General features: G+C 34.5%; 1 protein-coding gene and 1 pseudogene across 1 annotated transcript; both read right to left on the bottom strand.

Annotated features, from left to right (window-relative positions):
- Positions 1-443: 443 nt before the first annotated feature.
- On the bottom strand, positions 444-10,209 carry LOC140877381 (peptide chain release factor 1, mitochondrial-like; annotated as a pseudogene).
- A 725-nt stretch (positions 10,210-10,934) lies between these two features.
- LOC140883228 (enoyl-[acyl-carrier-protein] reductase, mitochondrial) lies at positions 10,935-20,180 on the bottom strand. The gene is made up of 9 exons (XM_073289611.1): positions 19,777-20,180; positions 18,494-18,625; positions 17,878-18,021; positions 17,699-17,801; positions 13,507-13,606; positions 13,218-13,294; positions 13,064-13,142; positions 11,527-11,645; positions 10,935-11,257 (listed from the first exon to the last, which is right to left on the bottom strand). Exons 1-9 carry the CDS (start codon positions 20,057-20,059, stop codon positions 11,164-11,166), a joined length of 1,131 nt encoding a protein of 376 aa, XP_073145712.1. The 5' UTR covers positions 20,060-20,180; the 3' UTR covers positions 10,935-11,163.
- Between the last annotated feature and the right edge of the window lie 6,284 nt (positions 20,181-26,464).

The following is a 26,464-nucleotide window of genomic DNA, read 5'->3' as shown; positions in this document are numbered from 1 at the left end:
GTTTGAATGATGTCTTGTACATTATAGTTCAAATTTGGAGATGAGGTCATGTTAAATATTTGAGTTATGTTATATTTACAATAAATGTTATATATGGTTATACTAAACTACCCAAAATCAGTACTAATGGAAAGATATTTTTGTCGAGATATCTATATATTCAAAGATATTATTTAACCGTGTATGTATCTAACATTTTTTTCTAAATATTTTGTTCATTAAATTAAACTCCACATGAATTTCGCTATTTCCTGTTGGTTGCATCAGAATTTTGGGAAAACAGCACACGAGAACTCCAAATTTTAACCAATGCATTGGGAATCACTATAACTCAAGAATTTACACACACGTGTAAAGGATTTAAAATAATGAATTAGGTATTCTTCATTTTAAATCAATTCAAACAAGATCTTAATGAAATTTCTATATTAAATGGCAGGAACTCAGTGGACCTTGTACCCTTTAAGGTCAGACTCTGCCAAATCCAGAACTTCGAACCTCCAACCTTTCTGCAGCGAGTACTTTTCATACCTGATTAAGATCAACAAAAAGTCAGAATGCTAAAAAGAAACACTTAATATGTAACACAAGTTATAGAAACAGCTCCCACATCTTGAATACGTCCATGGCAAACAAAGAGGCCTCTTCTCCTCCAGTTCCTGAAACAAATCACGCCAAGAATGTCAATAACAGATTTCTACCTTAAAGGACAAAAATAACCATAAAGCTCGTGAAGTAAATATGCAGGCCCCAGGGCTAGTGGTGGGATTTTCTACCTACTCAGACTTCCAATATGCAGTCACGCTTATCTGCGTCATCCTTAGGTAGCAAGGACTTGAGCAACAAATACTGGAGCCGCTTTTGTTCTTTTGATAGTTGCTCCAATTCTTGAGAAGCCATTTCTTGCATGTCTCTGTCATCCTGACTTTCAACAATCATCAACTTCAGCCCGTCGAAATCCTTTTCAAAAAAAAAAAAAGGAACCATCAAGCCATATGCTGGCAGCAATTAACAATCGCAGTGAGACTGAGTGAGATAATTACCCTGCTCACGGTTCTCAACTGATTTATCAAATCAGCTGAATCTCGGAACTTCTTCATCTCCTTATTGGCTTTTGTATACTTTTCGGGCAATGCATCTGGCTATCTTTTCAGACGAGTTAAAAAAAAAAGATCTTTCCCCAAACAGAATGTAAGTGGGTACAAAAAAATGCTCAAAATTTAATTACCTGATTGACTATGCTATGAAGATAAGCATGACGGGTTTCGATGGCGGATAATTTATGTTCCATGATCTGAATTAAATTCTGAGAAAGTTGATGCAGTGGTTCCGAAACAGTATGTGCCGTCGGGGAAGAGGTGGAGTAAGAAGAAAAGGGTGTTGGTTGGTTGAATAACAGAATTAAAATCCACCAAAACTTGTTAGAGACTGATTCAGCTGCTTAAAAAACCACTCGACATACCAAAATTTCAATTCAAAATCAAATAACAGCAGATCCATAAATAAAAGTACCAAAATGTTGCTAAAAAGTCGCATTCTTTATTCCAAAAAAAAAATCACAAAACTCAGATAAATTAAAGAGAGCTCGGAAGAGAAGTTTAGAATTTGAGACCCCCAAGTACCGCAAACCAAATTTTACATCAAAACAAACAAGAATTCAGCCCAATACATACCCACCAAAACACCACCACCACCGACAAAAAAAATTACCTACCAGTCTCAGATTTCGAAGAAAAAAGATGAAAAACAAAAATTATGGGAGAAACAGGGAGGATTTCAAATATAAAATGGCGAGGAGAGGAGCAGACATAATTAAGTGGGGGAAATCCACTGGTTGATGTCGCCTAGGACTGGACTACAAAGTCACGAAGATCTCCAGCCTGTTTTCGACGGTGTACGTGCAGTGAGGGTGGCAGATTGGGCATGGGGTTAGGATTTGACGGGAAATTGTTTGAAAATGAATAGAAGAAGAGGAAGGTTGTGTTTTGTGTTCTGTTTTTTATTTTATATTCAGTTTAATTTTTTTTAAAAAAATTCCAAACACAAAAGTTTTACACAATGGTTTATTAAAACCGTTGTCTTTGACTTTAAAAAAAAAAGAAAAAAAACAACGGTTAAACAAAACCCGTTGTCGTAGAGCTCCAAAAGCACGCACATAGACAACGGTTTTAAAAACGTTGTCGTAGGTCATAAAAAACCCGCTCATAGACAACGGTTTTTTAACACCGTTGTCTTTGACACATATAAGACAATGGTTTTTTAAACACCGTTGTTGTTTTTAATGAAAATACGGCCAACGACAACGGTTTTTGTTAAAATTGTTGTTAAAGGCTAAAAGACAACAATTTGTGTATAAAACCGTTGTCTTTTTAGTGTGGTTAATTAACATATTTGTTGTAGTGGATCTTCATGTTCATGCCAAGTATTCACGTTTTATTGACATGTTGGCTTGTTTATGCATGATTTTGATCCATGGGGTTAGGGTTTGACGGGAAATTGTTTGAAAATGAATAGAAGAAGAGGAAGGTTGTGTTTTGTGTTTTCTTTTTTATTTTATATTCAGTTTAATTTTTTTAAAAAAAATCCAAACACAAAAGTTTACACAATGGTTTATTAAAACCGTTGTCTTTGACTTTAAAAAAAAGCAAAAAGACAACGGTTAAACAAAACCCGTTGTCGTAGAGCTCCAAAAGCACGCACATAGACAACGGTTTTAAAAACGTTGTCGTAGGTCATAAAAAACCTGCTCATAGACAACGGTTTTTTAAACCGTTGTCTTTGACACATATAAGACAACGGTTTTTTAAACACCGTTGTTGTTTTTAATGAAATACGGCCAACGACAACGGTTTTTGTTAAAATTGTTGTTAAAGGCTAAAAGACAACAATTTGTGTATAAAACTGTTGTCTTTTTAGTGTGGTTAATTAACATATTTGTTGTAGTGGATCTTCATGTTCATGCCAAGTATTCACGTTTTATTGACATGTTGGCTTGTTTATGCATGATTTTGATCCATGGGCTGTTTGAGGAGCTAACCATTGGTTCAAGGTTCGAAGCTAGGGTCCTTAGGGTTGGTTTTGGCTAGGTGGTTCACGGCTGGAAGGGCTGCTGTCATGCGGCGAGCAGTGGCTTCTGTTGGGTTTAGGGGCCTTGGCTGAGCCATGCAGGGGCTTGGCTCAAGCCAGGCCTGGTCTTGGGGATGCACCTGGGCCCTGGGGTGGTCCAGGTGTCGGAGCTCCGGCCATTGGTGGCCGGAGCTGGTCGGAACATGCAAGGGAGCAGGGACTGCTCCATGAAAGGGAATGCACAGATGGTGTGCAATAAGTACCAGCCTTGGCCGAGCCATGGACATCATGGTTCGAGCCAAGGCTGGACCAGGTAGTACCATGGGACCTTGGTGAGGTCCTGTGGGCGGGGCTCCGGCCCGGGACGGCTGGAGCTAGGCGGTTGAAGGGCTAAGGCGGAAGCTGCCGCATGGGGTTGGGGATTAGTTTAGGGTTCGGTTTCTAGGCTCTTTGTGGTCCGGGTTCGAGATTTTGGGTGCGGGTCCGAGTCGGGTCAAAATGTGTTGATTCAAGTTAATTTTAGTCCGGGTCTAGATTTTATTATTTGGGCTTGGGTGTTTTATTTTTAATTAAGAGTTTAAGTTAATAAATTATGGGTTGGGCTTGATTAATTAATTAATCGGACTAGATTAATGGGCTTTAATAATTATTGAGGTGAGTCCACTAATTTTTCATGGGCCGTGTGATCTATGAGAATTATTGGGCCAAGTTGGGTCGGGTTTAGTAATTTTATCGGTCTAATTTATAAGTTAATGGTTAGTTAATAATTTTATTGATTTAATTTTAAGTTAATTAGTTAATGGGCCTAATTTTATGTTTTAAGTGAGCCCATTAACTTTACATGGGCCTGGGGGCCCATGAAACTTAATGGGCCAGGTCAAGTTGGGCTTTTGGGTTTTGGGTCAGTCTATGAATTTTTGAGTCTAAGTCAAGTGGTCAGCAGCTCGAACAAGTCCTTGGAAAAATAAAAGGTCCGTAAATATATATTTACTTCATGCATGTATTTTATTAGTTATATAAGTATGATTTTTTTAAGAAAATAAATTATATATATATTTACGGGCAAATTTTTATGAAAATAAAGAAATAAGTGAGAATTTTTAAGTTCATGCATCATGTAAGAATTTTATGATAATTTTAAATGCATGTTAAGAAAAATATAGTTTTATGGAAGTTGAAGTAAAGGTGAAAAGTGATGTGGTTGGAGGTCGGGATACCTGGGCCCGGTGACCTTCCTAATGATGTTTATGTATGATGAGCTTATGGATCCAGCTGAGACGGCTGGTGAAGTGGCAGCATAGAGATGAAAACCCCACCGCCGCATACGTTGGTTTTAAGATTGATCAATCGCTTAGTATGAGGCCACCGACATGGATACGACCTGTTGAGAACTAAGAAATCATGTTATGTCATTTTATGAGATTTATTAAGTATGATGATATATGTTATAGCATGATGATTAAGCAGTATAATTATTTATTTCATGTTTATATGCATATAATTTTAAGATCATGCACATATAGTTATATTCACGTATTTTATATGATATGTGCTTGTGTGTGATTTCATGTTGTTACATAAGGATAGGACGTGCTGAGCCTCTAGACTCACTAGATTTAAATGGTGCAGGTGAGCAAAATGTCAATGAGGATAATGTGTTCCCGACTGACGGCGAGGGCATATGAGCATCCAGGCGGCTAGAACTCGTGACCATTGCTCTATGATAATTTTTATGTTGTGATTTAGAACACTCATTTCCGCACATGTTTTATTACTTTAGATTTTTAGTATATGCATGGATGTTAGATTTAATTATTTATTTTAAAGTTTGTGTGGATTTTGGTGTAGAATTATTATTTAGGAATTTCATTATGGAATTTTTATAAATGATTATTTAGTAATTAATGTTAGGTATTTAGTTGCATGCATGAGATTTTTATTATGATTTAGTGATTAATTTTATGCATTTATTTGCATGTAATATATTTATATATATTTATATAGTGTATATTAAGTTGTGTAAATGTATTTTAAGTATGATATATATATGCATGGGCATGTATATATGTATTAATATTATTTTATAGTAAATAAATAAATTAAAGTATAAAGTATATTTTAAAAAAATTAGTAGTAGAGTTTAGGTCGTTTCAACAACAAATCCGGGATTTGGTAGGACTTGTAAGTTGGTTCAAGAGTCCTAGTTGTTGTCACATTGAGTCCTACCCTAACACGAGTTCTACCTCAACAAGGTAACCTACACATCCTGTCCCTATAAATACAAGTATTATTTATGATTTTACACGTGCACTTATATTCACGCATTCACTCACTTTTTTTTTTCACTTTATCCCTCCATCTATATCTTCTGAGCACTGACTTAGGCATCGGACAGGTCACGCCGAAAACACCTTTGGCGCCCCCGAACATAGCTTTTGTCTGTGCAGAGCACCATCGTTCCCGACTCGACCCTATTTGTTGAGGAATTTGAAGATCCGCTCTACCAGACCAAACCCGAGATAAAATTTTGGTAACATCAATTGGCTCCGTCTGTGGGAACTTGAAGAAAAAGAGTTGAGATGGCTGAGGAAAACAGAGGAAACCCACCTGTCGATCCGGCGGTACTTAATCAACTGGTTACTGCCTCTATTGAAAGGGTTCAAGCTGCAAGGGAGAGGGCCAACCCACCTCCCCCAACCAAGATGCACAGTTGGAAGAGATCAAGAGATTGAAGGAGGAGATGGAACTCTTGAAAAAGAAGCAATCCGGATATCTGGCTACAACAATTCGGAATGTCCTTTTTTCCCTTGAGATACTAGAGGCGGAACTCCCCAAGAATTTAAAGCTTCCACATATAGGGGAATACGATGGAAAGCATTTACCTTTCCTTTTGTTTTAATTTTCAGTATTTTTAAAGCAAAACTTTGCTACCCCTAATTAAACAATTTGCCACATACTACATTCAGGTCCGATCCAAACTAAAACAGAGGATATAATTTTACCACTTCGCGTTGGGTCGAGTCCTCTTCAATCCAATCGTATCTATGTATTTTGGTTTTTGATTGATACAACCGACGGGAGAATTTTCGATCTAGTCTATCGATTACTATTCGTACAAATGAGATCCGAGTTTAAGACCACATGGATTTTTAAGATCTCAAGCTAAAACGAATCTAGCGTAGGTCAGTAGACTCAGTACTAAGTTGTAGTCTACCGGCCCTACTCAAATTTTTTTTCCTATGTGAGTTTTTTGTTTAGCCCCCTAAAGTCCACCTTTTGTACGCTCAACCCATGTTAATTCTAGGGCCAACTTCATTGACCAGTAGGATTCAATGATTTTTTTACCCACACAAATAATTTATATTCTCTCCCTCCCACTCACACAAATAATTTAACGAAGATTTTAATAGAATAAAAAAATTATATAAGTAGTTAATGATCTTAATTTAATAGAGATAAATCGGTAAAAGAATTGAAAAGAGAAAACTAAATAGAGAAACAAGACTATATAATTGAGATTGATAAAATCAAACATGAAATGCAATCTAAATAAGGGATCCGAGAAAATTAAAATAATATTTTTTTATAATAATATAATTTGTTACAATTCAAATTAACTAACCATAACTTTAAGTCTTTAATTCATGATATTTTATTTTTTTTGGCATTTGCGTTCTGAAGATACTAATATATCGTAATTATCAAGAGCAAATGAAAGAATTTACAAATATCCGTCGCAAATGTTACTCTTGTCACTAGCTGTATTATCACGATCACTGTCAAAATACTATTGGCTGGCCCTATTCCCAATGCCGTGGTGGTTTGTGTTTATTTTGATTTTTAAGCTCTTTGGACTATATAAGACTTATTTGGGGAAACAAAATATAAGTTAGTTTGGATATAAAAGTTATTGATTTAAAAAAATATATTTAAATAAGTCTACTCGTTTAAAGTGCTTTTATTAAATAAATAAAAAAAAAGCAGAAGCGGTTTTAACGTTTGAACAAATGTTGAAAAAATGATTTTTTTAAAGAGAAATATAAGCAAAATTCATAAAGCCAAAATTTATTAATTTTAAAAAATCACTTATTTGAACTTAAATAAGTGTTTTTTTAAAAATAGATGTTGTAATCAAACACCTGCATTTTTAAGAAAATTTTTTTTTTTAAAAAATAAGTGCTTTTATTTTGTTGGCTTCCGTAACCAAACGCACTCATAATGTATATCTGGAGGCAAGACAAATTTAATGTGCATATGTGAAGTATGTCGGATAATTTCTAATTGAGATCATTCTAAAATAAGATTAGTATACTAACTTCAACTGTTGAACTGACAATTTTGTGAACCAAATATCAAGTTTTATTTCATGATTTGTATTTTTAACATTGTAGCAAATTTTATAGATGAATTAATTTGATTTTTCCAAGCCAAATATATATTTATATGTCACAAACTAAAATTTATTGGTATATATATAATATAATATAATTTTCCTCTCAAAAAATATATATATATAATATAATATAATTGGCAATAAATACAAATTTGAAGGGCACAGTTTTAATATAATTTTGGTCATTCATGTGTACAAGTGTGAACTAAGTTGAACGAAACATGGTCCACTTTTTATTTATGTATTTGTAAAAGCTACAAGTGAGAGTTTAGCTTCCAAGAAAAAGCTATAAGTCAGAAGATCCTATCTGTTCGTATTTTTTGATTAATTAATTCAACGCAACGGAAATTTAGAAAGACCTCCCTATTCAAGCAATATTCGAAATGTTAATGCTCAATGGCTTCCAACGAACAAAAATCCAAGCTATTATGCCACTAACAAAATTTGGCAGTCATATGCCTAAAATCCAAAACAAATCAATTTATAAAAGATTAAAATTGCAATCTTCTCTGAAGAAATTTAACGGTTAAATTCGAAATTTATCTAAATTTGAATTATTAATTCGGTTGAAATAATAGGTTTAAGTTTCATGATTTCGGCTACATCCCATTCAAACCCTTCTTCCAAGAAAATATGGTTAAGAATTTTATTTGAATTTCTTTCGCGGACACGAACACGTTTACTTTCTTCCACGTGCTAAAATGACTGCAGCCTCCTTTTTTTCCCTTCTTTTTCCTTTTGTTTTTTTTTCTTCCGGCGTTTCTCTAGAAGTGGAAAATCACATTTTCTTTTTTATAAATATAAACTTTATCTTTACTATACTATATATGAGAGTTTTGCTATGTTGCTCACCTCCATGATCACCTATGAGGTAACAATCATCTAATGGATTAGATGAATCATATACAAATGGTTCATCCAATTGATGATTGCCACCTCATAGGTGGCATGGAGGTGGGCACGAAAGATGGGCAGCATAGCAGAACACTATATATATATATATATATATATATATATATATATCGCTCTATCTTTTCCTATATATAAAAAATCTCTCCCTTAGACACCATCATTTCATTTGTTGAAATTGCCCTTATGTGATATAAATATTACACTTTTATTCTTATTTGTTTTTTTTTAAATTTCAATATTTCAAATTTTCATATTTTTCTCAACTAAACATTATAGATAAGATAAATTGATAAATAAATTTTAAATTTATTTTTATATTATTTTATAAATGAAAAATAAATAAATTTAAATATTATAAAAATAATAATATTTATACATTACACACAATATTAAATATATTATATGATTTTATATACACGCAACGCGTGTGTGCGATTATGCTAGTATATATAAAGAATCTCATCTTTAGACACCATCTTTTCATTTGCCGAAATTGCCCTTATGTGATACAAATATTACATTTATTTTTATTTGTTTTTTTTTAAAATTTCGATGTTTGAAATTTTCATATTTTTCTCAACTAAACATTATAGATAAGATAAATTGATAAATAAATTTTAAATTTATTTTTATATTATTTTATAAATGAAAAAAAATACATAACATACAATATTAAATATATTATATGATTTTATACGCACACAACGCTATGCTAGTATATTATAATAGATAAATCCATTAGAGAAATTATTTGACCATTTTAATACATTTTCAAATTTATCTTTATCATCATTTCAACATATTTAATAATTAAGAGACAAAAAAGTAAATTATTATTCAAAAACTTCCCACACCCTCTTTCCACTCCTATTATCCTAATTTTTAATTATCACTCTCATTACCTTAATGGAAGAAAAAATTATAAATAAATTCAAATTTGTAAAACTATATTTTGTGCACATGCAACGTATGTATTCGATATACTAGCATTTATTAATTATTACATCATTATTACCTCTAGCTTTCATTAATTTCTTAATTGAATTTGAGGTATTTTTTTAACCTTTTTTCCACAATTTTTTTCTTTGAGAGAAACAAAAGTCGATTTTTATCTATAAAATTTAGAGACTGTATATTATAAAGATATTTTATGATTTTGTTTTTTTAATAATAATTTATATATTTTTTATGAGGATCAAACTCACAACTATTAATTGTTATACGCATTAGATAAATCCGAACTAACACATGACCGATGTCAATGATCTACTACAAAAAAAAAAAACGTTTTATTTAGATTAATTATATAAAACAATCGTTAGGAATGTTACCAACTTCCCATAGTAGAAGATCAAGAGGAATACCACGACGTTAACATATGAAAAGATATCTCCATTAATATAAATCTATGATATATTTTTTATATCCAAAATAGATAATATTATCTCATTTCCGTTGCTCAACGAGGATATCTAATATGAAATCATCTCCAAAACTGATAATTTCATCATACGTACATGCACTATCCCTATAAAGACTTATCAATATTTATGAGGTTCATTGAAAAAATAATGTCTTATATATATTGATAGATTTCAACTATTAAATTTCCATTGAAATAGTGTCTTGTACGGTTAGCATCTCACTTACAAACAACACTCCTTACTTCATCTTACGTCACATTACATAATTTGATTACATTATACAGGGACCCTGTGAGAGTCTTGCAACTCAAGGATCTGAAATTCCTAAAAGACTCTTTTGTCCCTCCAAAAACTCCCCTTTAAAAACTTGCCTACTCCTGTTTCTTGCTCATCTTTCAGCTTCAAGACAACCATTTTAGTCCCCTGTTTTCTTAAACAAATTTTAACAGAAACAAAGATGGAATTTAATGGCCAGAAAATCGTTTCCAAATCAGGCCAAAGTTTTCCACCTAGGAGAGGGCAGATCAAGATCAGGATATTCAAGTTGTTGGCCAAGTCAGCTGCCGAATTTGTGGCGATTAACGATCGGGCGAAACAGAGAAGAGAGAAGAATCCGAGCCCAGATTCCACAACCCCACATGAAATTCTTAGCTCCTACAACTCTGGGGATGAATTTGACTCTTGAATTTTCTGCTATCTTCAATAAGAAATGACGTTTGGATCATTGGATGGATGTTTGTGTATAACAGACTGTGAATTGCCCCATTGGAAGCAGCAGAGGTTCTGATACTATATATATGTCTATTCTTAGTTGGTATCTTCATTTGGTTTAGTAAATAAATTTTTTGTTTTGGGTGCATTGATTCAATTTTGTACAGGAAAATTAATTGTAACAAGCTTCGTGCTCCACATGAATAGAAATAAAATTTGTTTATCGGCTTTGAAGTTTCAGTTTGGAATTAGATTATTTTGAAAAAAAATTCCTCGTTTTCCTTTTTGGTATTTGGAACTTGCAACTGATCGTTGTTGTAACTCGTATGCATTTCACGTACACGGATTGTGAAACAATTTTTTTTTACTAATTTCGTATGCAAACGTGCAAGAAATAAATGTCTGTATAATTTGAATTTTGATTTCGGAATTAGAAAATCGTTTTGCTATTTGGAAACTCCAAATGAACGTTCTTGTACTCCATATGAACTTCTCAGACAACGGATTGTACCAAACGATTCTATTTTCATTGCAACTTGAAAATTTTAATATGTACTGGCCAAACTTAAATATCAAGTTCAGCTGCCACAATGTATCAGATGTGGGTTCCGGAAGTGCAGACGAAGTGATACAGAGGTGATGCTGTGATAATCCGAATCAGAACTTGATCACTTGTTTGGGCTGGCTTCCCAGCTTTCCCAGGGCTTTATCCAACGCAGACGGAAATTGGTCGAAAGGAACGAGCTCCATCCTGATATTCATATGCATCATGTTAACAGAGAGGAGCTAAAATAACATGTAATAAGAAAGCTGATTATGAATAAACCGTAGTACTCCTGGTACAGGTGGAGGACGAATAAATCAACTCCTAGCCAAATGAAATTTCAAAATGACATGCAAAGATAATCAAGTAATATGAAAAATTATTTGAATTTGAGCGACGTACTGTATATTATAGTCATGTTCATTATTATTTGGCAAGAGAAGGAGAAGGGAGTGGAGCACAGATAGAAAGCTTACTCGTATTTTAGTTTCCCATCACGGGTCAGACTCAAGAGGTAATCCACCATTTCCCTGCACTCCTTCGATTTCTCAGTACTCAGCCATTTTTGCAGCCAGAATCCTCTCAAGGTAAGGTCCTGTAAATATGAAGAAAAACATCAACACCAGTGTCGTAAATGGCAGGCGGTAGGCGGTGGTGGCATGCCAGTAAGTGACCGCTATTGCAGTTACGAGATAGTTCGTGTAAGTTGCGTTTCGGCTGAGCTATCAGTTATTTGAACTAAAGTTACAAGCTTTGCACAATCAACAAACAGAATTGAGAGAAAGAAGTACCCAATTTGGTTTGAAGCAAGCAACAAAAAATATTTGAGAACTCTAAAACGCATCATCAAGTTTAGACTAATATTCTCTTTATGTATGTATCAAATAAGATGCTAAATATTTATGTTCCTCAAGTCTTTATTTCCAATATAACGTGGCAAACATAGGTTTTCATATTACATTCAGCCTCTCATTCATATCTCCTAAACAAGGACTTGGGAGAACACGTGGGGTTCTCTTAATGCATAATGGACTCGATAAAGTAATTTTCCAACAGATGATTGCCAAAGGCAAAGTAGGACTAAGACCCAGTATCTTTTCTACAGAAGGACAATAATAACCCACCCAGGGAAGCAAATTTCCCTTAAGCTACTATTCTGGTACGCCTCTGTTTAATTTCTCCACTAACATGGTAAGATAGAAAAGATGGTAAGAAGCAGATTTATTGACTGGATAGTTCTTTGTAATCTAAGGCCTGAGACATTTATCAAAACTACTTCAAACTGAAACGAAACTTGATCTTGACAAAATAAATACAAAGAGGAGCAACTCACTGATTATGTGTCCCTACATATCTAAAGATCTCCGCCATTGTCATATTGTTCAAACTGGCGGAGTGTTTTAGATAAGTGGCATCAAACAACAAAAATAAAAGCTCAGATAGGGGTGCAAATGAGTCGAGTACCAAACTACTTGAGCTCGACTCAACTCGTATTTTGTCAACTCGAGCTCGATCGAGTACTTAATTTCAAACTCGAACTCGACTCGTGTATATTTCGAGCTACTCGAGCTCGAACTCGATAAACTCGAAATGTACACTTATATAAAAATAATATAGATAATAAATAAATAAATATATATATATATATATATATATAAATATTTTCGAACAATGTCTGTAACTCACTAGAGGCCCTTATACATTTTATATTTATATGTTTTTTATATTATATATATTAATATATATAATGCTACTCGAACACATACATATATAATATTCGAGCTCGAGCTCGATTATAAATTCGAGCTACTTGAACTCGACTCGAGCTCGACTCGGGTTTTGACCGAGCCGCTCTCGAGTTGTTCACGAGTAGCTTGACTCGTTTGCACCCCTAGCTCAGAAGCTTACTAAAATTGTGGTTATCTTCCCAAACTCGTGAAATTCTTCCTTTTGGAATTAAATAATGCAGATCTTAGCAACCAACATAAAAAAGTGGCATTCCTCAAGGAGTACCTTGAATATGAAAGATGAGGTGGAGACAGTAACAGGTTTCTTTGACATTCCACCATAGGTAACCATAGTCCCACCATGCCTGGAAATAGAATAACAAATCACTCAAAAGAAAAATAAAAATTGAATTTTAGAAGAATAAAGGATAGTGGTGTACTTCAGGAATTTAAGAATTGAAGAAGCAACATTTCCGCCAATGCAGTTAAATCCTAAAGCAGGTTCAGGTATATCAGCCTGCAAAGTCAGGTGTGAGTAGAAAATGAAATAAAAGACCAACAGCAAAAAACAAACAAAAACGTGATTTATAATTTTGAATAATGATGAGTAAGGCTGAAGTAATTGTCTCCCAAATGCACAAGGAAATGTTATAGGAAAAAATTGCAGGAGGACTGAATAATTACTCCACTGTTAAGATATCAGAGACAAAACTAGCTTCCAAACACTACCAGAAGACTTTTGACATTTTTCACTTCCAGTTGGCTCTCTGTAAACACTTCATCTGCACCGAGTTTCTTGAGATTTTCCTTCACTACATCTGATCCTGCCCTGTATTTTGCACAGGTTTGAACAGTTGTATAAGAAACTAACAAGTGAAATTATACAGCTAGAATTTTCATTTGGACACGTGCTGGGGTTCTTAGCTTGTAGAATATATAAACTTTCCACTTCCATTTATAATCCATGTTATGACCCATTACTGGTTTCCTTGAGCAAGGTTTTATAAAATACTTGCCATATGACAAACAATCACAGATGGATCCATCCTTAAAAGTTAAATATAATGCAACATAAGAATGTGAATAGCCTTATGGGAGATTTTTTAATCAGCCTTAACTGATACAGAATAACTTTTCCTTGTTGGGCTGTGAAATCTACAAGCTAAAAACTTCCCCGAGAAATTGCAAATTTGACCCCAATTTCAAACCATCCTTTCAATTTCAAAATTATATCCAAGTTTTGTGAACGCCATTTTCTGCAATAATTTCACCCATTCGAAACTTCTCCTCTACACTTAATTCTATTCATATGATTTTGCTGACAACCTTCTCCCCATTGATTATCCCACATTTTCATCCATTTTTTTTTTCCCTTTGCAACCTCTTTTGTTGTGATATAAGAGGCAATTCATCTTTCAATTATTTTATGATTATCTTCTTTTCCAACAAAAAAATCTCACAAATTCGCATTCGCCGATCAAACTTTTAAAATTCAATTTATCCCCAAATCTGACAAGATTATTTTGCCTGTTACCCAACCACAAATGTCTGCTGATTTATTTCAAATTACCTTGCAACATTTTTTTCCTATTCATCGATGCTCATTCAATGGGAATTCATGTTATTTGGTTGAATTCTTTGTTACCTTTAGAGTTATTATGTCATATTCTTTTATTTTGTTGCTGATATGAATTGTTTAATTATGTATGGAAATATCCAATTAGGATTTTGAGTAAAATGTTGAATTGTAAAATTATAAAATATATGCATATATATATATATATATATAAATTTTCAGCTGCCCAACAAATGATGCCCACTTCGTGCCCGACCACTAAAACTCGGTGCCGTGTTTTAGTGGTCGGGGACGAAGTGTGCAGGAATTTGTTGGACAGCTTAAAACTTCTCTATATATATATATATATTTTTTTTTTTTTATCATTATTGGCATATAATTTCCGCCACCATGAATTCTATGTTTATTGCCGTTTGTGTTTTCATATCTTTGTAAATGCAACATGCTATTTCTAATTGGTGTTGGTGCTCCCAGATACACAAAGCGCTCGTGTTGCACATAAATGCAACACATGTACGTGATTGCTTGTGTTTATTAATTATTACATCATTATTATTAACTCAAGCTTCTTAATTGATTTTCAAATTTTTCTTTTTTTTTAACAATTTTTTACTTTGAGAGAAACAAAATTCAATTTTTATCTATAAATTTTAGAGAGTTTTAATGGTTTTTTTATAATAATTTTTATAAGTTTTTTATGATGATGAAACCTAAGAGTGTTACTTTTTGATGTGCATTAGATAAACTCGGGCTAACACATGACTATTGTCAATGGTCGACCAGAAAATGTTTTATTTTGATTAGTTATATAAAACAATCTTTAAGGGATAATTCCCAATTTAGGCCCTTGTTTTATGTTATAGTCCTGATTTCATCCCTCACTTTTCAATTGACCCGATCCTCTATTTTTCACACGTCTTCTGTAATTGATCCTTCCGTCGGATTGATTGTTAAAATAGACGGAATTGATGCATGTGATGGTCACGAGCTTTTAGTTTACGTCTTCTACCATATAGGCTACAGGTTTTCTTCCTAAGCCAATTCGGCATTTGGTCTCCTTTTCTTTGTAAATTTTCCTCTTTATTTTTTTTTTCACCTGAAAGTTATTATTGAAAGAATCGATTTTCATTTGGTTAATATGGGAAATACTTCTTCTCGATTCATGTTGGTATGTTATTGAATGTCACCGCACTTCTAGACACGTATTGGCGGCATTAGATCGGTTTTGGTTATCCGAGGAACCGTGGCCCGACCCTTTTCTAGATATTGCGAGGTGACCCACATGGCTTATCGGATTACTTACGAAATGGTGGCATTTGCGGGCGGCATTAATTTAAGAAAAAATGGTCAGATTTGATCTCTCAATTTTGGAGGGTAGCGATGGGAAAAAATGAATTGATTGGAAGTGCAGTCATGGGTTTGAAAAGGTCTGAAGGAGTGGCCACTGAAGAAATAGAGAACGGAAAGTGGAAGTAGGGACGGTGCAGATCTATGAGAAATAGAGAGGTGGGCTTTGTTTTGTATCAATGGAGTCGCATGCGTGTAATTTGGTGCAACGGGTGCGTTTAAATAACTAGAATATATTTACTCTTGCAACTAGTGTAACCGGTAACTCCACTGGTTAAACATGTCTCCTGCCCTAGTTCCGTCTACTTTAACTATTTTGACGGAAGGATTGCAAAAAACATGCGAATAACAGAGGATCGAATCGAGTCAATTGAAAAATGCGAGATGACATCGAGGTTGTGATATAAAACAAGGGACTAAATTGGGAATTATCCTCAATCTTTAATATGAAACCATCTCCCAACACTCCTTACATCTTGCATCGCATAAAATTATTTTATTACATCACAGAGGGACCCTGCGAGAGCCTTGCAACTCGAGGATCTGAATTCCTAAAAACTCTTCTGACCCTCTAAAAACTCCACTTAAAAACTCGCCGACTTTTTACTTTGTTTCTTGTTCATCTTCCAGGACAACCATATTAGTCCCCTGTTTCCTTCAATGATTAACAGAAACAAAGATGGAATTTAATCCCCAGAACCCAGAAACTCGTTTCCCAATCAGGCTAAAGGTTTCCACCTAGGAAAGGGCAGATCAAGATTAAGATCAAGGTATTCTAGTTGTTGGCAAAATCAGCTGCCGAATTCTTGGCGATTAATGATCGGCCGAAACAGAGAAGAATTCGAGCTCAGATTCCACAACCCCACATGAAATTCTTAGCTCCTACAACTCTGGGGATGAATTTTTCTCTTGAATTTTCTACTATGTTTGATAAGAAATGGCGTTTGGATGGAAGACTGTGTGACTGTGAATTACACCATTGAAAGCAGCAGAGCTTCTGCATTATTTATTTATCTATGTTTAGCTGGTATCTTAATTTAATTTACTAAATTTTTGTTTTGGGTGCATTGACTCAATTTTGTAAGGGAAAATTAACTGTAACAAGTTTCGTGCTCGAGATGTAATAAATAAAAGTTGTGTGTCGACTTAGAAGTCTTAGTCCCGAATTAGATTTTATTGAAAAAACATTTCCTTCTTGCAATTTCAAGGTTTAAAAAAATGTTATGATTGAAGGGAAATTATGAAACTTGCAATTTAGGACATTGGTAAAAACTGCAAGAAGGAAATGTTTTTTTAATAAAATTGGAGGGAAATTATGAAACTTGCAATTTAGGACATTGGTAAAAACTGCATTGATATTTTCAACACAAATGTTTATATATTTTCATAAAACACATTATTTTCACAATGGATTATTATATATTTAGATATTTTATATATGGTGTAAGGAGATATCATTTGTTATGAATCAATAATGAGGAGAATACATTTTGCATTGAATAATATTCGTGTCATCATTTGGTTTTATAAACGTTAGTCATGTTAGTTTAAACACGCAACACATGTGTGTTGTCTACTAGTCATAAATAAAGTTAGGGCGAGGCGGCACCTAAGGTTGTTTGGGAGAGGTGGCACTTAAGGTATCCAACTATCCAAGTTAAATGCAGAATAGGCAATCCAGTATGTAGATCATGAGACATGAAGAGGGGTAAATTTCAGCAGCAATGCATCCTAATTTCATTTCAAGAATGTATTGTGTCACACTCAACAATAGAGTGCATGGCAAATTTAGGTATTTATGCACTTTACACTTTTATCATCATAAAAGGAAATTGAATTAGTCACAATTTAATGGATTAGCGGCATAACTATGAAAGCTGTGAGGAATCCCAATCCAAAAGTACATCAAATTCTATATGCTACAATGGCATGCAAATATGAGATATTCAGCCAATCAAACGAAAACATTCATTAAATTTGGAGCCCTTGAAAATTCACCTGTCTCTGATAATGTTGATTGTTTTAATGCCTTTGACTCGAGCAAGCTGAATGACACACTGCCCCACAATGCTAGTAGCACCGTTTTGGACAACAGCATCTCCTATTTGATGAAAAAGATGAGAGAAATGTCGGAAAAGACGCTGGAAAAAATATTATCTGGACAGACTGAATAGTACCTGGATGAAGATCCACAAAGTCCTCAAGCATTCTCAGGGAAGTCAGAGGATTTACAGTAATAGTGGCAGCATACTCCAGAGGTGAACTTTTATTAATTTTGTGCCAAACATTCTGCTCTTTGACGACATAAGTTTGCCATGTACCTAGGTATAAGAGGCTGTCACAGGCAATGATATGCATTGGGATTAATATTTTAAAGTCAGGAAATTCCGAGTGTTTACTATGTGGAATTTCCTACATCATATAGGAAGAACATATCAGGTCGGGCAGACTCACCCAGGAAGCAATTATGTGTGAATTGGCATCCGACATGGTCTTGAATAATGCAGGTTTACAGTTACACTAGTTTTATGCTTCAATATCCATGGCTCCTAAATAGTTTTATATTTCTGAAAGTGCATGTGTTGATTGAATTGAAGCACATAACTTCCTATGAATTATACTCCAGATTTCTAAGATGAGCAAAAACTATCCTCCAGAAATGATTGAATGGTGTTGCCCAACAATTGATTTCTACCACAAAAGAAAATTAAACCAGCCTCGTTTTCCAATTAAGAGAAATTAATCAAAATCATGTTCACATTTAAAATGCAAAAGGCAAACAGATATGCATACCTGAAGAGGGTGGAGAAGGGATGACCCAATCGCCAGGGCTGATTCCCCTAACAGCCGAGCCTACAGAATATACTTCCCCGACTCCCTCATAACCACCAATGGCTGGCACCGGTGGCCTCACGGGATAAACTCCTATATACTACTAACTTTCAGTACTTGCCAACAAAGTTTTATCTAATCAAGAAGGCATATGAAAGTAAATTGGGGAAAAAAGGATAAATTTTGCATATCAAAAGTGTAAACCAGGAGTACTATAAATAAAAATTGAGTTCAAAAATCAAATATCTCTTGTTACTGTTTGATATACGGTAACTTAAACAGTGTTCTAAAAGGCATCGCCTAGACCCGCTTAGGCGGCGGTTGCCCACCGCCTCGCTTTCTTTATAGGCTGTCTCTAGGCGTTTTCCGCCTTATCTTCCGCCTAGGCGGCTTGGGCTGGCAGAAATCCGCCTAGGCGGTTACTATTTTTTATTAAAAAAAATTTAAAAATCAAAAACTAAAAGAGAGACACGAAGCGAGTAACAAACACAGAAAGAAAGAAGAAGCGCAGAAAAAAAAGTCAAATAAAAAATTAAATCATATATTACATATGAAGACTTGATATCTATTAATATTTATGTTGTTGTTGTTGTTGTTATTATTATTATTAAAATTTTATAAGACTTTCGTACAAAAACTGAAAAATATAAGACATAAAAATTATATTTTATTGTAAAACTCATGAATATTCCAAGTTATTTATTATTTAGATTTTAAAAAAAAGCGCCAAGACGAGGCTGTGACCGCCTGCCTACCGCCTAGCGCTTTTTAGAACATTGAACTTAACTAATTTTGCTTCAATTTAAATTCGATTGAATAGCATTTAGACAATACAATTATTAAACATAAAAGCTGGAAAATCGTTAAAAACTATATCAGGTCTAGTTATGCATTAATATGTCGTGCAGTAGAACCCGGATATCTCCTCGATGAGAAGATATTGTGGACTTTGGGCGTAATCTTCGTGATTTTGTATTTGGACTTCATCCAGAAGGACTCGTAGCAATGGATATATCATTTCAATCTTATTAATGAATTTCCTCTTGATCTTCCATGGTAGGATTTTGTTGCATTCCCGACACAACAGTCCAACATAATTTTCAAAGAGAAACAGCAAATTTGTGAATTTTTTTTTTTTTTGCAAATCCACGAATTCGATAATTAAGCTATATGATGACAAAATCACAAAAAAAAAAAGAAAGAAAGAGAAATTCTAAACTAAAAGGAGTTGAATGAGAGTCTACCTTCGATTCTATTGATGTCAGAAGGGTTGATGGGAGCAGCAAGCATTCTGACGCATACATCATCGTCCTTGATTGTAATGGGTGGAAGTTCCACCACTTTGCAAACTGCATCGGGGGGACCATGCTGCTCGTATACCACGGCCTTTGAAGGCGGAGACGTAGCGGCAGAGAATGCTCGCACGGCTGGGCTTGCACGGTAGAATAGAGAGTACGTCGATGGCGGAGCAACCCCTTCGAGCCGGTGGATCGCCGCTTTGAGATTCAGTAGCTTCACAGTCGCCATTTAACACTGCACCGTAGTGAAACTTTATTCCGTCGGCTTAAACGACGACGTCGCGAGTCAAGGTGTAGCTGGGGATTGCAACGGGGCATGTTCGGGCAAACTCGAGATCCGGCCCGCCTTCCCGTGAATCCGACACGCCCAGCTTTGAATTTTGGGTAGATCCGTTTGGATCCGTCAAATTAAATATAATTTAAATTATATTAAATAAAATTTTAAATAAATAAAAAAATTAACAAATTATTATTAAATTTATTTTTCAAATTTATATTAATAATATTTAAGATAAAAAATGTTTTTACAATTTAAAATATATTATTTTAATTTAAATAATAATTAATAACTAAAATAAATCATAATAATATATTTTCATATTAAAAATATCATATTATATTAAAATTGTTTAAATCGAAAACTATTATAAACTCAAATTAGGGACAAAGTATTGATTATGTAATATAAATAATATAATTATATATTGTTAATATATATACATATATAATTTATATTTATATTTAATATATATATTTTTTTGGCTGGTCTGGGGCGGGTCCGGCCAAACCCGGGACCCGCTTCGGACTCGCATCTGGATCCGCTTGGCCGGGTCTAAATCCGTTTCGCCGGGTCGGATTCAATACGGGGTCGGGTTTAGACCCAACTCATTGTCATCCCTAGGTGTAGCACCTTTTTTTCTTTTTTTTTTTTAAAAAAAATTAAGTGCAGCACTTTTCATTTTTTTCAAGAGTCAAGAGCCCGAGACTGCTAAAAACTTATTTGATTTTTTTTAAAAAAAAATTCTTCAAATTTGAGTAATGTCTGGATTATCCAGTTTATATCTCACAAATTTTTAATACGAAATTAAAATAACTAGGTTAGCATAAACACTAAGTAGCAAGTCTTCCTATTCATACTACTAACCAAGCGCACACACTACACAAGAACTTTTTCATGTAACTAACCTTCACATTTATAGTGCAAAGCTTTTTGGAAGAAAAGAACTCTTGGATGTAGAAGTTTGTAAAGAAAGACTCTATATTATTTTCTATATTATTGATCACTTCTGAGCGTATAAATATAGATTTACAATGCCTAATGATATCTTACAGATAAGTACAAATAAACCTCTAATTTGAAATACAAAATACAAGAAAACTAATTCACAAATCTAATCTGTAGACTATGAAACAAATCAATCAAGATTATTTACACGATATGCTAACTGGCCCCTCAAGATGGAGGTTCTGAATAAACACCAATCTTGAAAGTCAGGGAGCAAAGACGAGCACCAGATAATGGTTTTGTGAGGGCATCAATAAGCTGATCCGCAGAAGAAACATGCAAGATCCGCAACTTCAAAGCTTGAATAAGTTCACGAACAAAGTGATAGTCAATAGCAATGTGTTTCATTCGAGAATGAAAAACCGGATTCACACATAAGTAGGTGGTGATAATGTTGTCACTGTAAAGAACTGGAATGACCGGAACAGAAACACCGAGCTCAAGAAGCAAAGAACTGATCCAAGAAACTTTTGCAGCACCAGAGGCAATAGCACGATATTCAGCTTCAGTGGACGAACGAGATACAGAACGTTTCTTCTTAGAGCTCCAAGAGATAGGATCTGGACCAAGGAAAATAACATAAGCAACCGTGGAGCATCTGTCATCCGAATTTCCAGCGTAGTCAGAATCAGTAGCCATGCAGCGAGAGAGAATCATGGGGCCAAATATGAAGGCCATAATTGAGATAGCCATTTAGATAACAAAGTAACCGTATGGAAGCAGCTCAATTGTGTTCAGAGGGAGAATGCATAAACTGGAAAATTCTATTTATGGCAAAGGCTATAAGTAAGTATTGAAGACTCCCGACGACTTGTCTATAAAGAGTAGTGTCCATTGGTGGGGCGCCATCATGAAACAAGAGCACGGTGCTGGTGGAAAGTAGAGTATGTACTGGCTTGGAGTGTAGCATATTAAAACGAGCCAAAATATCAAGAATATACCGCTTTTGAGAAAGGATAAGACTACATGAGCGTGGGATAACCTCAACCCCAAGAAAAAAATTATAGAGTACCCAAGTCCTTGATGGAGAATCTGGTGATCAATTTTCCAAAAATGGCATCAACGAAGAGCACATCATCACCTGTAATAATTAATTCATCAACATACACTAGAAAATAAATTGTGTGACCTTGGATGCGGATAACAAAAAGAGAGGCATAAGACCGAGAGATAATAAATCCAAGTGTAAGTAAATAACGGCGCAGTTCCTGATACCAAGCACATGGTGCCTGTTCGAGGCCATAAATAGCTTTATTTAGCTTACAGACATGGTCCGAAAAGTTGGAGAGGTTGTGCCATAAAAAACCTCCTCGTCAAGAGTTCCCTGAAGAAATCATTATTGACATCCAATTGACGTAATGACCACCCTCGGTGAAAACAAGGCTTAAGATGACATGTATAGTGGTGGGTTTGACAACCGGACTATAGTTGTCGTGATAATCAAGGCCAAGATGTTGATGGAAGCCCTTGGAAACCAAGCGCGCTTTGAACCATTCCATTGAGCCATCAGACTTGCGCTTGATGCAAAATACCCATTGGCAGCCAATGAGATTCTGAGTATGATGAGAGGGTACAGCTAAGGTCCCATGTGCCATTTCTCAAGAGAACATCAAATTCATCAGACATCACAGCATGCCAACGAGGGTTTTGAATGGAGACAGTCACACACGTAGGTTCAAAGTCTAGGTAGGTGTGAGAGGCGTGGAGAGAATATTTGGGATTGGGTTTGAAAATATGATTTTTGGAGCGGTTGAACATGGGGTGAGAGGGGGAGGGTTTGGAGGGCTGGGCGTGGGATGTGATGAGGGAGCAACATTCAGGACCCTCGTTGGCATGCTAAAATAGCCACGGTTTTACACACATCGTGGTTATTTAAAAACCGTGGATATTTTAGCAACGGTTTTTAAAACCATGCTAATTAACCAAGTTTTATAAATCATGGTTAAATGCCACGGTTTTACAAAAGTCGTGGTTAAATTAGCAACTATTTTAAAAATCGTGGGTAATTAACCGCAGTTATTTTAAAAAGTGGCTAATTGAACCACGGTTTATAAAAACCGTGGCTACTTTAACCACGGATTTTGAAAAATCGTGGTTAAATTAGCCACAAATTTTAAAAACCGTGGTTAATTTATGTTGCGTAATTTTGTGACCGCAAGTGCACGATATCAAGTTTTAATATAGTGATAAATAGAGTGTCGATCCCACGAGGAGTGACGTGAAAATATTCAGTACTTGTAATTAAAATATTCTTAATTTTATTTAGAAAATCAATAATCAAAAGATTTGCAGAAAAATAAAAATAAGCAATGGATTTTTTATAGCACGCGCACAATTTTCATAGAAATATCAATTTGATGAAAAATGATCTAGAGGTTTGGATTTCACCTGGTTTTCACAACAATCACTCATAATTAATTTATTTTCATGAATTCCTTTCAATTAATAACCAAAAACACTTAGATTATTCTATTTTTCTCTCCCGAGCAACAAAGAGATTGTATCAATTACAATTCAATTCCAATATCCCTATTAAGAATCTAATTGCAGTGATCTAGGTGTAAAACAATGTTCTTTTTAAGGTTCTATTAATGTTATATACTTTCCCGAGTTATATAAATAATTAACAGTGTTATTTCTATCAGTCCTATTCAAAATCCCCTCTCCGGAATGCCAGATTTCAAATAAATATTACAATTCAATTATTGATCAAGTAATTGATAAGACAATCAATACTAAAAAATAATTAATCTAAGGAAATTCAATCCAATAAAATTAAAAACTCGTAAAAGTGTCTACACCAGGTTCCATCCGACCTCTAGACTAATGAAATTTAGTTCATGATCAAAATATTGCAAACATAATTCATGTTCACAAATATAGACATTAATTCAATAATAATAAGTTCAAAAGGATGAAAACAAATCTGAATATTCGATGTTGTGTCCGATCGATCGATCTTCATCTCTGTTCCTTTTGTTCTTCACGTCTTTAGATTTCTCTCGCCTTCAAATTCTCGTTCAAGCTCTCTCAATTGTTTTGAAGTTGTGCGTACGGCTGCTCCTATTCTCCTCTGAAAATTCCCTTTTTATATGTATATAAAAGCCCACAATAAAGCCCATAATCTAGAGTTTTAGATTTCCAAACTCTATTTTTTTTCCTAAATTTCGCAGATGCGCTTGAATTTATGCGCATAATTTCTTCACTTGTGGCGTAGACTTGCCTTTTTATTCAATCTCAAGTTCTCTGACTTTTTGCGCAGCTTCTCTTCTCTTGAGCACATATGCGCTTCTTCAATTCCTCATTAGCGCAGTTGCTCTGTTTCTCTTGCGCTTCTGCTCCTTTTTCCTTCCATCAGGCGCAGATGCTCTCTAAGCAAAGAGCAGATGCGCTTATTCTCTTTTTTTTCCCGTCCAGGTACTGATTTTTGGCGCAGCTGCTCCTTCGATTTTGCGCAGGTGCGCTACAGCTCACTTTCCAGCTGAGCGACAATTTTCAAAAAATCATATCTCGCAATCTAGCCGTCGGATTGAGTTGAAATTTTGACAGCAGCTTCAAAACATCTTAAATCATTATGAACGGTAGAGATTGAATTTAGATATCTAATAAATTCTTATTAAATTTCTAAAGTTTGATGTCCATAATTCATTCATCCGCTTTTTATCCGTACTTTTCTTCTAATCCTCGCATCTCACAAAAACAACAACGAATATGCATAAAACCCACTCGATACATCACAAAATTTAAGTAAAATCATATATAAATTAAGTGCATAAAATGCACTTATCAATTTTCACACGGTTTTGGAAAAACCATGGCTATTTTAAAAATTAGCTAGCCACGGTTTTTAAAAAACCGTGGTTAAATTTAGCCACAATTTTAAAAAATCATGGTTATTTCTGATGTTGTTTTTGTAGTGAATGTTCATGGGTGTGGTGACCTGCAGAGACTAGGGGTGATCACGATGCGGTTTTGCGGGTTTTTTTAAAAAAATTTAAATCGAATTACCCTTTGTGGTTCGGTTATACTTTATTTTTTTAATTGCGGTTTTGCATATAAAATTGGTTTTGAGCGGTTTTAAGCGGTTACGGTCGGTTTGCGATTTTTTAATGATAAGTAGAATAAAAAAAATTCTCAAATTATTTAAAACAATAATAAAAAATAATAAATGGCATATTTAAAGATAATATAACCACAAATAGTACAAAACATAATTAGATAAAATATATAACATAAAAAATAAATCATCAAAATAATGTTAAAATAGATAAATATGATCTTTTATGTTTCGTTTTTAGTCATGATTATAAAATAATTCGAAGAATATTTGTTGTGCGAAGAAAGAAAGAAGATAAAATATTGAAAGATTAATTTTGCGAGAGAAAATGACACAGTGCAATTAGAAATAAAGAATATATTATATATTAAGGTGTCATTAATAACATTATTTAAAGCAACTATATAAGCAAGGCGGTGCGGTGCGAGTGATTTTTGGTTAAAAAAAATAACCGCACCGTGGAGGCGGTGCGGTTTCATATTTTTTTTTAAAAAAACTATGGTTATTTATAAAAAATGGAAAAAACGGTGCAATGTGGTGTGGTGCGGTGCGGTCGGTTATTAAAAAAATTTGACCAGCCCTAGCAGAGACGAATGCAGGATTTAAACTTAGGGAGGGCTTGAAATATATTATCGACGAGTATTGATTGGTTATTTTTTTTGAAGGTAAGTATTGATTGATTATTGCTTTAAAAAAAAGGTAAGAAGAAATTGTTGTACTTTCAAAATAGTATTCAATGCTAACTAACTTTCTTAGCACAACCTTCGCAATGCAAGTCCAATTTCCACACTGATGTAGCGAAAAATTGATATAATCCGATTGGAGGAAATCTGGGTAACTGGTGGAGATCTGGATAACCAGATTAATACTCGAGTTGTTCCAAAGACCGAACTTTATGGGTTTTTACCTGCATCACAAAGCAAAGTGAGTGGCGCCGGAGGTTGCCCAACGAATACACTCCGACGCTCAAGTCAGTATTTTCCCAATAAAAGTTCTAGAGAACTAGAGCATGTGACTACAGAGAGCGTACCTTAATAATAAGAGAACTTGAGCTATATATAGATAGTAAGAGAGTTTCATGTGCTTGAGCCTCTTATGGGCTTTTAGGTATTTATGGGCCTTGATAAAGTGTCCAAATAAATATCGGAGTAATATGGAACCCATATGGATTGAGTCATTGGGCTTGGGCCCGGGAGAAAGTCAAATTGGGTAATAACCCATCATAAGTCGCCCACTCTCGGGCATGTCGTTTTAGCGAGATGACCGAGAGTAGAAAATTTAGATACCGTTAC

This window comes from Henckelia pumila, chromosome 2 (genome assembly GCF_033568475.1).
Source record: "Henckelia pumila isolate YLH828 chromosome 2, ASM3356847v2, whole genome shotgun sequence".
NCBI lineage: Eukaryota > Viridiplantae > Streptophyta > Magnoliopsida > Lamiales > Gesneriaceae > Henckelia > Henckelia pumila.
Note: the sequence above shows the minus strand (reverse complement) of the source record. Positions and strands in the feature narration are given on the sequence as shown.

Excerpts from the sequence above, each read along its gene's own strand:
- LOC140883228 (XM_073289611.1), bottom strand. The coding sequence starts at position 20,059 with ATGGCGACTGTGAAGCTACTGAATCTCAAAGCGGCGATCCACCGGCTC. Across the intron at positions 18,626-19,776 it reads TGACATCAATAGAATCGAAG|GAGTTTATCCCGTGAGGCCA; the intron begins GTAGACTCTCAT and ends AGTAGTATATAG. Across the intron at positions 18,022-18,493 it reads CCCTTCTCCACCCTCTTCAG|GTACATGGCAAACTTATGTC; the intron begins GTATGCATATCT and ends TCTTATACCTAG.